The following is a 15,458-nucleotide window of genomic DNA, read 5'->3' on the forward strand; positions in this document are numbered from 1 at the left end:
AGTTTGATGCTTTTTATGGTTAAAATGTTGCATTCGTTTTAAATTTTTGCTTTGATGTACTGAACTTACTGATCAAAAATCTTGAGTTAATGAGAAGTTACATGGTTCAACCCTACATACTCAGTGCAAGGAACATGGGATTGAATTCCAATGTTGAATACAACCAGAATTCCACCCCCCCCCTTTTTTTCTTTTTCAGTAGTAGATGATAGTGATGTGCAGTAATCACAGAAACATTGGGACTGAATGATAGGAAAAAAATCTCTTACCTAATAATTTACTGGTGTGCTATAGAACTATTGATCCAAATCCTCATCTATGTTTGAGGAGCCCACAGTGAAGCTTGGAAAGGCAGGTGCTGTTGGCTTGTGTACTCCAGGATAATTTAGAGCAGTTAAAAAGCACAGCAAAGCCCTGGCCATGCTGCCTTTTCCCCAACTATGCCTATACTGCAGTGAGAGAGTATATCTCTCAGAGAATCTCTCTCTACTGGTGTTCTCCTCCTGTGGCTGTCTGGCACTGGCTTTTAATCCAGAAACTGTCTGCATGGTGGTGCTAAGTAACCACACTATACCCTGGCGTTGTGTCCATAGGCCTAGAAAGCCCAAATTTGCTCTCCAGTGTGCACACACAACTCCTGTTGATTTCAGTGGGATTTGCACTGATAGCAGAATTTGGCCCTTTAGAATCTGATCCAAAGCCCATTAAGTCAATGGAAAGACTCCCATTGACTTCAGTGAGCTTTGGATCTGGCCTTTAAAACTGGATCTCAAAACAGAAAGAAAATACAGAGGCATATGTTTTTGTTTAACAGGAAATTATAATTTTTTGCAGTGTTGCTGTAGCCATGTCTGTCCCAGCATATTAGAGAGACACGGTGGGTAGGTAATACCTTTTATTGGACCACCTTACCTGAAGAAGAGGTCCATGTAAGTTCAAAAGCTTGTCTTTTTCATTAACAGAAGTTGATCCAATAGAAGATTTTACCTCACCCACCTTGTCTCAGGAAATAATAGAACATTTAATACCAAGGATTTAATTTTTCTTTCAAAATAGCTATATAGTTTGAAATTACATAAATAGGCCCATACTGTGGTATTAATCTTGCCATTTTCAGTGGTCATGCTGTCCCTGTGGTGTAAGTGTGCAAACGGCTTGGCTGCACCCCAAGATTCCAGGTACCGAGTCATGCGGACAGAGGCCCTCATCTTAGCTCCATCTAAGGTATGCCGGGGTCTGAAGTGGTGCTGAGGACTTCGCCTTTCTCCCTGAAGGGGAAAAAAAGATGAATATTTGTCAATGATTTAATATAGTACATGCTTAAATCCTGTTGTAAAACACACGTGTGCACTCACACACGCAAACATATGTGCACTCTCTCATGCTTTTAAATGATACTATATATCCATACATTTAACTATAACTGAGAGGTGCAGAGAGCATGCAATTCCCAGTGGCTCCAATAGGAGTTGCAGAGGTTCATTTCTTCTCAGGATCTGGCCATTACTGTATATATCAAACAGAAGGTTTCTTTTCCAATCCAGGTAATATTTGTTTAGTACTTCTTGGCAACACTAAGTCAAAATCATTGTTCTCTGAGTAACATTTTGTGTACAGGTGTGTTTAAAAACAGAACTATGGTTGACAGCATAATGCAAGTACTACTAACCTTGGGATTGATTACAAAGTAGGTTTTAACATTATGCTCCTTCAGATATGGGTCCCTTACATCTCCAGCCCCTTCTTCCACTTTGTATGCTCCATTCAAATGTGCCAAGGTGACTGAAGTAATGTGAACACGGCTGAAATTATGTTTGTTAAATAAATTATTATGGAATATTAGAAATATTAATTTATAGCATTATTTTTAACTGAAAAAAAATTCAACAGTTTTCCTATATAGAGTTTTGCAAATTAAACATACAATAATTAAGGGTGCCATTTTCAAAAGTTCTTATGTGTACAAATCAGGTAGAAAGCAACAAATCTGGGGTTTTCAATATAAAAAGTATCAGCTCGACTCATACCTTCCCTCAGGAAAACAACTAACACATATTGATAATATTGATAAGAAGCTCTAAGTCCTGGTTAAAATTTCTTCATAAAGTTCTGCCATCAATTATCTATATATTATTTATTTGATAGGAAAATTTATTAAAGTTCATGTATACAAAGTCTTACCCTGGGACTCCTCCAGCTTCCATGTGGTTTGCCAGTGTAACATCATGTGACCATACATCATACTGCCACTTCTGTAGCCCAATAACACCACAAAGAACATTTCCAGAATGCACTCCTACACGCATATTGATATCAACTCCAGTTGCATCTCTGACCTTCCTACAATTAAGAAGATTAATCATGTTAGGATACAACATGGGTCCATAATTTTGAATTTACAAGAAAGCCAAACAACAGTGATAATGGTACCTTATTTCATTTATCTCTAATACCAGGAGGTTACTCAGATGCTTTCTTTTACTAAAAGGTTTACTTTTTATACATTATCACTGTTGTCACATTTTTTGAACCATTTGTTTGCAACAACTCATTCTAAAGTCCACTAGAGTTCCCTTTTTTAATACCTATGTTAATTATTTGAGGAATAGTAAGCCATCCAGAGGAGAAACTTGGCCTTCTGACTAAGCTTGAAGTGCAACTCTTTGGAAGATCTTTGTTCTATCCCAGCTCTGTTGCCAAGTATGTGTGAGATCTTCGATAACTCATGTAACGTCTCTGTACCTCAGTTAACCTATAATATTTACCTACCTCAAAAGAAGTGTTATTAATGTTTGTAAATGTTTGTAACTCCATGGAATGAAGGTGCAAAACTAATCACTTCTACACCACTCCAGTGACACAAAGCAGCTGTAGTCCTGTATATATGGCCGGTTAATACAGTGGAAAGCAGCTGAAGCACACTGGTTAATCTAACCCTCAGATTATTTTGTTAGGAGGCAGAAAACACTCACAGTACTTGTGATCCCCATGTATCAAACTTGGAAAATACTGAGCATGGGAAATCTGGTTTGGGAGGTTCAGAGTGGCAGTATGAAATACTGCTACAAAGAGATCCATATGCAGTAGTTATTGTAGGGTTTGGTACATGATATTGGTAACATAATCAGTCTAAGGGAAAGAATGGTACCACATTACCTTATAGTAATGTGGGGGGAGGGATAGCTCAGTGGTTTGAGCATTGGCCTGCTAAACCCAGAGTTGTGAGCTCAATCCTTGAGGGGGCCATTTAGGGATCTGGGGCAAAAACTGAGAATTAGTCCTGCTTTGAGCAGGGGGTTGGACTAGATGACCTCCTGAGGTCCCTTCCAACCCTGATATTCTATGATTACTTGCCTGTTGAATTATGGAACAAATATGGCACAGTCATTTCTCTTTCTTCTCAAGCACCAAGAATTGGCTTGGGCAGAAATTGGGCACTGGACCTAATGGATGTCTGGTTTAATCTGGTATGGCAAATCCTATCTTCCTGTAACATTTCTGAAATGGTCTTTGGCCCAGAAGGTGAAAATTGGTGGAGTTTTATTTGACCGACAATGCTTCAAATCATGCTTCAAAATTATTTTTATGAAAGATGGGGTTGGAGTTCTCAGATATTCTAGGCCCCATTCACTTGATAATACATGTTTCCTTTCTACTACTGCTCTTGTACACAGTTTTTCTGTAGCTGACATACAGTTTGTAAGTGATCTCTGTAAGCAGTCAGCATAAGATAAATGCAGCTTTGTTCTGCAGGACTTTAGTGCAATACATCTCTTTAACAGACTACTACAGAAAATCAACATCCTTGGAAGTTTTTTGTGCTTTAGCAGAGAACAGCAGAGAGGACAAAGTTCTCCCAGCTTTATTTATTTATTTTCTCCCCTACCTTGCATCCTTGATAGTCATTTACATCTGTGCATTGTGTTAGCCATCTGTGCAAAGCAGGTATAAAATGCTACCAAATCAGAACAGCAGTATTTAGCAAGCGCTTTGTACAGGTGGCTAACACAAAGGTCAAAGGCAGTTGAAATTTAGGCCCTAAATCTTTTTCCAGTGACATCCTGACCAAAAGTAAGATAGCAAATTGGCCTCTGCATTTCATTTTAGGTCACAAAGTTGACAAATCTTACATGAAATTTGAGGATTTTAATTAGCTTGAATCAGGTTTCAAGGTCACATTTTTCTCTGTGTGTTTCTCTCACAAACTCTGAGTTGGTTTTCATTCTTGACACAGAGGGTTTCTGGGAGCAGTGGGAGTAGCAATGAATCCTCATAATTCAGGCTGCTGCTGCTAACTGAAGCTCTAAGGCTACAGTTGTCTGTTACTGCCATATCTTTGCTTCACGGATGGCCAATGTATCTGTCTAGCAAAAGTTTAACTGGGGAGCACAGCTTTCCTTCCCCACACCAACTTTTCCCTGTCCCTGCTGTGTGGGAGCATGGACAGAGCCCACAAAACTTTGCCATTTACAGAGGACTCAAATGCCCTGTCAGTGCTTCTCAAATTGTAACCCCTGTTCCCTATCATAGAATCATAGAATCATAGAATATAAGGGTTGGAAGGGACCCCAGAAGGTCATCTAGTCCAACCCCCTGCTTGAAGCAGGACCAATTCCCAGTTAAATCATCCCAGCCAGGGCTTTGTCAAGCCTGACCTTAAAAACCTCTAAGGAAGGAGATTCTACCACCTCCCTAGGTAACGCATTCCAGTGTTTCACCACCCTCTTAGTGAAAAAGTTTTTCCTAATATCCAATCTAAACCTCCCCCACTGCAGCTTGAGACCATTACTCCTCGTTCTGTCATCTGCTACCATTGAGAACAGTCTAGAGCCATCCTCTTTGGAACCCCCTTTCAGGTAGTTGAAAGCAGCTATCAAATCCCCCCTCATTCTTCTCTTCTGCAGGCTAAACAATCCCAGCTCCCTCAGCCTCTCCTCATAACTCATGTGTTCCAGACCCCTAATCATTTTTGTTGCCCTTCGCTGGACTCTCTCCAATTTATCCACATCCTTCTTGAAGTGTGGGGCCCAAAACTGGACACAGTACTCCAGATGAGGCCTCACCAATGTCGAATAGAGGGGAACGATCACATCCCTCGATCTGCTCGCTATGCCCCTACTTATACATCCCAAAATGCCATTGGCCTTCTTGGCAACAAGGGCACACTGCTGACTCATATCCAGCTTCTCGTCCACTGTCACCCCTAGGTCCTTTTCCGCAGAACTGCTACCTAGCCATTCGGTCCCTAGTCTGTAGCTGTGCATTGGGTTCTTCCGTCCTAAGTGCAGGACCCTGCACTTATCCTTATTGAACCTCATCAGATTTCTTTTGGCCCAATCCTCCAATTTGTCTAGGTCCTTCTGTATCCTATCCCTCCCCTCCAGCGTATCTACCACTCCTCCCAGTTTAGTATCATCTGCAAATTTGCTGAGAGTGCAATCCACACCATCCTCCAGATCATTTATGAAGATATTGAACAAAACCGGTCCCAGGACCGACCCTTGGGGCACTCCACTTGATACCAGCTGCCAACTAGACATGGAGCCATTGATAACTACCCGTTGAGCCCGACAATCTAGCCAGCTTTCTACCCACCTTATAGTGCATTCTTCCAGCCCATACTTCCTTAACTTGCTGACAAGAATACTGTGGGAGACCGTGTCAAAAGCTTTGCTAAAGTCAAGAAACAATACATCCACTGCTTTCCCTTCATCCACAGAACCAATAATCTCATCATAAAAGGCGATTAGATTAGTCAGGCATGACCTTCCCTTGGTGAATCCATGCTGGCTGTTCCTGATCACTTTCCTCTCATGCAAGTGCTTCAGGATTGATTCTTTGAGGACCTGCTCCATGATTTTTCCAGGGACTGAGGTGAGGCTGACTGGCCTGTAGTTCCCAGGATCCTCCTTCTTCCCTTTTTTAAAGATTGGCACTACATTAGCCTTTTTCCAGTCATCCGGGACTTCCCCGGTTCGCCACGAGTTTTCAAAGATAATGGCCAATGGCTCTGCAATCACAGCTGCCAATTCCTTCAGCACTCTCGGATGCAACTCGTCCGGCCCCATGGACTTGTGCACGTCCAGCTTTTCTAAATAGTCCCTAACCACCTCTATCTCCACCCAATGACCACACAGTTTCTGCTGAATAATGTGCTCTCTACAGCTGAGGAAGAGAGAGCAGAATGCGCTCCATACAGAAGTCAAAACAACAAAGAAATATGAGTATCAGAAGTCATCAGAACGTTATACTGAGATTATTCCATTTTGATCTGTTATTACAGTGATGCAAAAAACAAACAAAAACACAACCCAGGAAAGCTTACAAGAAATAAATTGTTTCAGAGTAACAGCCGTGTTAGTCTGTATTCGCAAAAAGAAAAGGAGTACTTGTGGCACCTTAGAGACTAACCAATTTATTTGAGCATGAGCTTTCGTGAGCTACAGCTCACTTCATCGGATGCATACCGTGGAAACTGCAGCAGACTTTATATACACACAGAGAATATGAAACAATACCTCCTCCCACCCCACTGTCCTGCTGGTAATAGCTTATCTGAAGTGATCATCAGGTTGGGCCATTTCCAGCACAAATCCAGGTTTTCTCACCCTCCACCCCCCCCCCCCCACAAATTCACTCTCCTGCTGGTGATAGCCCATCCAAAGTGACAACTCTTTACACAATGTGCATGATAATCAAGTTGGGCCATTTCCTGCACAAATCCAGGTTCTCTCACCCCCTCACCCCCCTCCCAAAAACCACACACACAAACTCACTATCCTGCTGGTAATAGCTCATCCAAAGTGACCATTCTCCCTACAATGTGCATGATAATCAAGGTGGGCCATTTCCAGCGCAAATCCAGGTTTTCTCACACACACCCCCACCCCCATACACACACAAACTCACTCTCCTGCTGGTAATAGCTCATCCAAACTGACCACTCTCCAAGTTTAAATCCAAGTTAAACCAGAACATCTGAGGGAGGGGTAGGAAAAAAACAAGAGGAAATAAATTGTGTTGATCCTCAGATCATGAAACAGGCTACAGAATATTGTAAAGAAAATAAACCATTATTTACTAAGTATTACAAAAATACAGTTTCGTAAATCAAATCATTATGAACTTTTATTGCAATTATACCCAGGACATTAAGACTGGAAGAATAAAATTTAATTGAAGAAAAGGCACTTTAAAGATACATTAGAAACAATTTCATGTAAGGAAGAGTGGCATGGAATGGGAAGTCTGTTGATGCAAAAGGTTGGAAGCAATTACTGTATATCCTGTGTAAGAAGAGTTATATTAAAAGGGTTGAATCATAAAAAAAATAGCTAAAATGCTTTCTTTTCTTCTTAATATTTTTTATGTAAGATAAAGTACTGCTCTGGCTAACCAGTAGGCTTTTTCAGAGGAAACCAAAGCAAGTTCTTGGTTTCTTTTGGATTTCCTTAAGGAGGGATGTATTAACAAAGAAGAATTAGAAAGACTATTGTAAATTAGAGTTATGGATGCAAAATGTCTAAGGCTGTGGAACTACTCACGTTTTTAAAATTAGGCATGTGCTTAAGTGCCTTGCTGATCTGGGGCCTAACTGGCTTTCTGACTTGAATACATATGCATACAGGCAACTAGATATAGAAATTAAGAATATACAGACAGAAATTCAGCAGAGCACTTTGGCTAGGATTTTTCAAAGGAGCCTGAGGGAGTTAAAGTGCCCAAATCCCATTTAATTTGATTTCATTTGGGATGTGGGCACTTTGGGTCCCATGAAAATCCCAGTCTTAAACACATGCTGAAGTGTGTTGCTGAATCAGGACTACAGAAACTGAATGCTCACCCTATTTAAAGGGTTTTTGTTGTTCCAACAATTACTTTCATGTCAATGAAAATGTTCTCTGAACAAGAAAGAATTTCATGAGATTAAATCAAAGACAGCCGTTGAGAACCTCTAGTTCAGTAATATTTAATTGAGAAGGCCACCAGATGGTTGTGCGGGAGAGAGGTGAAAGAAAAACAACAACAGAATTTAAAATGAAATGTAGAATATTTCTTTGATATAGAATCATAGAATTGTGTGACTCTGAAGGGACCTCAAGAGGTCATCTAGTGCAGTCCTCTGCACTCATGGAAGAACTAATTATTCTCTAGACCATCCCTGACAAGTGTTTGTCTAATCGGCTCTTAAAAAATCTCCAATGATGGAGATTCCACAACTTCCCAAGGCAATTTATTCCAGTGCTTAACCACCCAGACAATCAGGAAGTTTTTCCTATTGTCCAACCTAAATTTCCTTGCTGCAATTTAAGCCCATTGCTTCTTGTCCTATCCTCAGACGTTAATGAGAACAATTTTTCTCCCTACTTCTTGTAACAACCTTTTATGTACTTGAAAAGGATGATCATGTCCCCTCTCAGTCTTCTCGTCTCCAGACTAAACAAACCCATTTTTTTCAATATTCCCTCACAGGACAGCACTATACTCCTTCCCCCAGCTTAGCTTTATGCTTAAGCCACCCAACTGAGGTACAATTGCTGTTAGTACAACAGGAAGCATATGTGCATATAGCTTGATGGGAGTCGTGGGCACTGAGCTCCTTTATAAGTAAGGCAATAACTGTAAGGCATATTGACTCCATAATGTGTAATGTAGACCACAGAAGTAAAGCATTCTGAAATAAAGATGATAAGTAGGACTATTCACATATTTACATGGGAATAATCACAACTTTTTACTTCAGTTGGGATAGTCATGTGTTTAAGAACCAGGCTAAATAAGGGACTAAGACCACAGATGACTAACTAGGCTCTCTATTTTTTTTCTATCACCTAACAATTTGGTCTAATTCCTCTTTTACTTTAGGGGCCACTGGAGCTGAAATTATCCTGATGTGTACAGCAAAATCTATGCACAATTGCTAGTTTTAGTATCAAAGTGTTTTACTTTTGTAGTTCAGGGCCTCAGTGTCCACATATGTGTTGACCTGAAACAACTAAAAAAAAATTTCAAAGAGAAAAATAAATTCTATGCATATTAGATGACATCCTTCCACGAACATTCTTTTTCCTTCTAGGTTTTGCAGTGGCAGATTTAGAGTTAGTGGGCCCTATGCACAGCTTCATTTTCGCCCTCCCCCTGCCCAAGACCCAGCCAAGAAAAGAACATTCTCTCTTATCTCTCACCCATTTTTCGTTCTTTTTTTTCTGCATCCTTCTCCTATATTATAAGTAATAGGAAGTAAATGAAAATAAAGTGAGGTACCTTGATTGGGGCAGGGGGTTGGGTGCTGGGTGCAGGCTCTGGGCTGGGGCAAGGGTTTGCTACCCACAATTCACAATGTGTAGCAACCTCCGGCCACTCAGTCAAACTCCTTTTGTCTTAGGTAGGGGCTTGTGATTAATTTGCCCTTAGTTATGTTAATTTAGAGTGAGTTCACAGGCATCAAGAGGTCTGTGATTCATCCAGTCATCAGTACCCCTCAGTTTAACAGTACAAAGCAGGAGGAAACAGGCTTTTTGGAGGCTGGTGAGTCTAACTTGGGAACTCCTTTGTCAAATGACCCCAAATCTTGGTCAAATGCTAAGTTTCCTCTAAGCTGCGCGGCCAAGCCTATCAAGGGTTGCACAGGTGCTCAGGGCTGTGGCGGGGAGACGCGAAGGTGGCTCTTCTTCGGCCCCAGCCCCAACCTAGTGTGGCCAGGGAGAGGCGCCTCGTCCCCCCAGCCCAGGTGCTGCTGCGGTGAGAGAGGGCTGGGGGGAGTCCTCTCTTCCCGCTGTGGGCCCCGGGGCAGCCTGCACCCCGAACCCTTCATCTCTGGCCCCTGCCCAGAGCCCACACCTCCAGCTGGAGTCCTCACCCCCCTGCACCCCAACCCTCTGCTCCAGCTCTGAATCCTCCCACACTCCAAGCCCCACAGGCCCACCCCCGCCACACATCACCTCCCTATTGATACACACAACAAAATTCACTCCACATATGCATGGGAAAAATTAGAGGGAACCAAAATTGGTCAAATGACACGATGCCCCCATGAAGTACACCAAATTTCAAAGCAGTTCAATTAGCTGTTCAAATTTTAGAGCACTTACAAACTTTAAAGCATATGAAATGGTGGGAATGGAAACACCTCTCGTCATTTTTCTGTTTTGGTGCATGCACAGTGAAAAACAAACAAACATACATTTTCTTAAATACTTTTCTCAGTTTGGGACACCCAAAGATTTAGTGGGTGCCATGCACTATGTTGGGTAAAACTTGACAGATTGAGACCATTTTAACCTGCATCACATCAACAGTTTGATCTCTAGCTCTGGGGGAATGCTGCCCCCCTCAACCTAGAATTTTTTTTAAATGGCTGTTTTTTGGGGGGCTGATATCTCTGGAATCCTGTGCTCAAATGACTCCAAATGTGGGCTACTACCCCACCACTGGACCCTTCTGAGGCATACCAAATTTTAAAGGAATCTGACAAAGCATGTACATTTTAAAGGACTTAGAAAGGTTGACCATTAAACAGATGTTGTGGTGTGACCTTAACTATAGCAGTGCTGCCATGCCACTATAATGTCCTATTTTGTTCACAGAAGCCAAAACAGCTGGAATAGAGAGACGGAGCAAACTGTCATTGCCTGGAAAGCAAGAGTGCCCTTTGCTTGGTAAAATGACTGCACTGCACGTTAAGTGGAGGAGGGGGCGGGTATTGTATGGCTCTCTGGGGGAAGGAGTAAAGTGCTTTATGGGTGGGGGGTGAGTGAGAGGCTCAGGAGCTGAGGCAAAGTAGAGTGGGTTAGTGTGGTAATGCTGACCCATCTCCCAGGGACTGGCAGGGCTGGGGAGATGATAAAGGGCAAGGCTGGCGGGAGAAGCCCTTTTTCCACAAACTAGGTGGAGCAACATCCACCCTCCCTCCCCTTGGAGGTAGCAAAATACCAGGTTTGGTCAGGATCTGCTGAGGGCATTGTGTTAGTCGCTTCTTTCTAGAGGGGCTGGGAAGGAATTTTTCCCTCACCACCAGATTGGCCAAGGTGAGCTGGATTTTTTTTGCCTTCCTCACAGCAGGTTCAGGGGGGCACTTTGTTATGGTGAGTAAGGAAGGGAATTAGGCTCTGATGTTGCAACTTGTTACATAAGCGTGGGGCGGATGTCCAGCACAGATACTCCATAGGTAAGGGATACAGTGACCGGATAAATGGCTTGGTAAAGGATTTAAAAAGCAGATGTTTCTTAAAGAACTGAATTGGGCGGGGGAGGAATTCACAGCTCCTATGACTGGTAGGGCATGGAGCTACCCCCGCTTCCTTATCATAGAAACATAGAATATCATGGTTGGAAGGGACCTCAGGAGGTCATCTAGTCCAACCCCCTGCTCAAAGCAGGACCAATCCCCAACTAAACCATCTCAGCCAGGGCTTTGTCAAGCCTGACCTTAAAAACTTCTAAGGAAGGAGATTCCACCAGCTCCCTAGATAACGCATTCCCGTGTATCACCACCCTCCTACTGAAAAAGGTTTTCCTAATATCCAACCTAAACCTCCCCCACTGCAACTTGAGACCATTGCTCCTCGTTCTGTCATCTGCTACCATTGAGAACAGTCTAGATCCATCCTCTTTGGAACCCCATTTCAGGTAGTTGAAAGCAGCTATCAAATCCTCCCTCATTCTTCTCTTCCGCAGACTAAACAATCCCAGTTCCCTCAGCCTCTCCTCATAAATCATGTGTTCCAGTCCCCTAATCATTTTTGTTGCCCTCCACTGGACTCTCTCCAATTTTTCCACATCCTTCTTGTAGTGTGGGGCCCAAAACTGGACACAGTACTCCAGATGAGGCCTCACCAATGTCAAATACAGGGGAACGATCGCGTCCCTCGATCTGCTGGCAATGCCCCTACTTATACATCCCAAAATGCCATTGGCCTTCTTGGCAACAAGGGCACACTATTGACTCATATCCAGCTTCTCGTCCACTGTAACCCCTAGGTTCTTTTCTGCAGAACTGCTGCCAAGCCATTCGGTCCCTAGTCTGTAGCGGTGCATTGGATTCTTCTGTCCTAAGTGCAGGACTCTGCACTTGTCCTTGTTGAACCTCATCAGATTTCTTTTGGCCCAATCCTCTAATTTGTCTCGGGCCTTCTGTATCCTATCCCTACCCTCCAGCGTATCTACCTCTCCTCCCAGTTTAGTGTCATCTGCAAACTTGCTAAGGGTGTAATCCACACCATCCTCCAGATCATTAATAAAGATATTGAACAAAACCGGCCCCAGGACCGACCCTTGGGGCACTCCACTTGATACCGGCTGCCAACTAGACATGGAGCCATTGATCACTACCCGTTGAGCCCGACAATCTAGCCAGTTTTCTATCCACCTTATAGTCCATTCATCCAGCTCATACTTCTTTAACTTGCTTATAGCCCAACTTAACCCCCATTTGCGGGGAGGAGGGGTAGGAGGGATGATAAGGTTCCAGCAATGGATTGGCTGGGGCACCTGGATGGAAAAAAGTCGGGGGGTGAGCTGGCGAAACTGAAATGATCATGGAGTTACCTGTACTGTACACTTTATCTGCCGGGTAATCCCAGACATCTGATAATAAAGTTGTGGCCTGATTAAAACCATATCAAGTGTCTCCTGTCCTTCTTTTGGTATACCTGGCCAATATCAAATCTTATCACTAACAAGCACTCTATTAACTGTCTTTTAAGTCTCATCTAGGGATATTGCTTGAAATCCAGAAAGAGAATAAGAATACAGCTATCATAACACCTTAATAAACTCTCTTATTAGTCTCAAGAAACCAGTCATTGCAACTGATAAACGAAATAATTACTTTTATAAGCATATTGTTTCCCCAAGTGGCACCCTGTTCCCAGTAAGCTATATACTTCTCAAAAGTACACACTTGAGTTAAAATATTCTTAATATATTAAATGTATGATGTGTACTTGTATTTCGCTATCAAGATTCGTCTTAGTTGTCTAGAAGTTACCCTAAATCAATAAGCAGTTGAGAACATTGAGGAACTCATCATAACTAAGCCTAGTACTATTTGTAATGGGAAACTGGGATTCTCTGCAGCAAAAATTATTGTGAGAAACCAGAAGTGTTTCAAAGATTCAGCCTAAAAATCATGCAGATTTTGTGGTCAAGAGAACTGAATATTATGTTTTTGGCTTAATGTGTGATATCCCTGTGCATGTGTAAGTGGCAAAGGTTGGCTATAAGTATCTCTTGGCCAACATAATTTTGAACTGAATTGACATTCTTTGATAATTAAGTTGTTTGTCTAAATTTTGAAATTCTACTGTAGAATTGTTTGGTTGAACTGATGTGAGCAGTCCCATAATTCCAGTGGCATATAAACTTGGCTGGAAGTAAATAAGGATCCATGCTTAAGAATCCACAATTCCATGCTGATACCAAAATCACCTGCCCAGAGTAGTACAGAAGTGTCCTTTTGTAACAAGACTGTAATAAGACCTTGAATTAGTGAATTGATTTATTATTTCTTGAAAGTTGTAACTTCCTATTTTGAGTTCATTTTTTAACATTGTGAACGCTATCACCTAACCATCTTTATTTTGCTTTCTGTAATTTCTTATCAGCTTTAAAAGCTGGTTAATTAAACTATTTAACCAATGTGTGGTTTATAACTTACCTTTCTCATACAGATAACCGTTTGAAGTGTTGTAGCTCTGTTGGTCCCAGGACATTGGAAAGAAATGATGGGTGAAGTAGTATCTTTTATTAGACCAAGTTCTTTTGGTGAAAAAAAACTTCCTCACCAACAGAAGTTGGTCCAATAAAAGACATTACTGCACCCATCTTGTCTCTCTCATACAGATAACAATTGTATCACAACATTTGGACAGTATTATTACCAAAAACGTTTGTATGGAATCATTAGTGTACTTAAGAGCTTCCAAAAGAAAATACCAGAGTTCCTGTTGCACCTAGAAGTGGTAGTTGCTAATACTGGATGGTATTCTTGTATATGACCATACAAAAGAGAAACATGATAATATAATGTTCAATGAAAAAAAATATTTCATTGGAAACAATGAAGTCCATAAGTCTCAAGCTCAATAAAAATAAATACTTGTACCATAAATAACTGAAAGTGATGTAAAGGGGGAAGACACACTTTTGTATTTGGATTTTTAAAAAAACATTAAGGAAAAGCACCCTCCTGATTCCATTCCAGTACTGAAAATAATAATATATATGATTCTCCAAGTAGGAAGAGATCAATCCAGCCTTTCAGAAAGGCTACATCCTTTCAATGAATGCCTGATATGCAAGAGTACTTCCTATTCTATCCATCTACCTACCCACTCAGGTACCTCTACTAGAGTAAACCACAAAAACAGGTATCCAATAGATTGAAAGAATTACTGTCTCAAGAATCAATACTTAAGTAACTTAAGTTACATCTGTGATGCCAGTAAGCATGGATGTGTGTAATTATGAATTAGGGGGAGTATTATTGCAAGGTCAGATAAAACCAGGTACACACAATCTATAGCAGGGATCTCAAACTCAAATCACCACGAGGGCCACATGAGGACTAGTACATTGGCCCGAGGGCCGCATCACTGAAACCTTTTCACACAACAATACAAAAGTATAGTTAAAAATGAAAAAAACGAAGACTAATATAGTATATTATTAAAAGTCAATGTATTAACTTTTTAAAAACTGTAATGCGAAGAAGGGTTTTAATAAAATATAAACAGTCAGTAATGCACCTCCACTCAAACGACAAAACATGCATTTACTTTTAGAATTACTTTGCTTAAAGCCCCCACCTCTGCCCCCAGGGGGCGGGGGCTGCATAGGGCACCAAAATGTCTAGGGACGGCCCTGGGTGAGGGGAGCTTGGCTGCCGGTGGAGTCGGCACCTATGGCAGGTCGCAGGAAATAACTGGCTATGTGTTTGAGACCCATGATCTAAAGAAGCCATATTATGCATGGCAGGTGCAATACAAAGGCAGAGTGTACCTGGTAAGTTACAGGTAGTTGCTAATACCATTATAGATACTCTTTGAATGAACTGATGCAGAAACATTGCAACTAGAAACTGAAGCTTACAAAAAAGCTGTGTAATCTTTAAAACTAAAGTCCAATTCACTGTTACAACAAATCACACACATCACTACCAAAAATCTGGACATCTAGATGATATAATATTTTATGACATATAGGAAGCTTGCCAAACAGTACTTGGACTTTATTACTAGTGGTGAGTTTTGTTAAGTTATTGAGCATAATTAGTATAAGAACACATTAATGGTTGTTTAAGTGCCAAAAAACATCCTAGAAATAGACTAACATGAACTGAAGTATTTGGTCGTTATAGGAGAGTACTTCCAAAAATATTTAAATTTGTACATTTATTTGATGTTTCTACCTTAAAATAGTGCAATTAGATCTCTGCTTAATGGATGGTCTGCCCCATT

General features: G+C 41.4%; 1 protein-coding gene across 4 annotated transcripts in view; it reads right to left on the reverse strand.

Moving 5' to 3' along the window:
- ADCY2 (adenylate cyclase 2) overlaps positions 1 to 15,458 on the reverse strand; it is a 436,571-nt gene that overhangs the window by 122,510 nt on the left and 298,603 nt on the right. For all 4 annotated transcript variants that reach the window (XM_048839544.2, XM_075125464.1, XM_075125465.1 and 1 more), the window contains 3 exons: positions 2,182 to 2,340; positions 1,670 to 1,802; positions 1,092 to 1,268 (listed from right to left, as the gene is read on the reverse strand). In XM_048839544.2, the coding sequence (XP_048695501.1) occupies positions 1,092 to 1,268; positions 1,670 to 1,802; positions 2,182 to 2,340 (469 nt within the window). The remainder of the gene's footprint in view (positions 1 to 1,091; positions 1,269 to 1,669; positions 1,803 to 2,181; positions 2,341 to 15,458) is intronic.

Source organism: Caretta caretta, chromosome 2, assembly GCF_965140235.1.
Source record: "Caretta caretta isolate rCarCar2 chromosome 2, rCarCar1.hap1, whole genome shotgun sequence".
Lineage (NCBI taxonomy): Eukaryota > Metazoa > Chordata > Testudines > Cheloniidae > Caretta > Caretta caretta.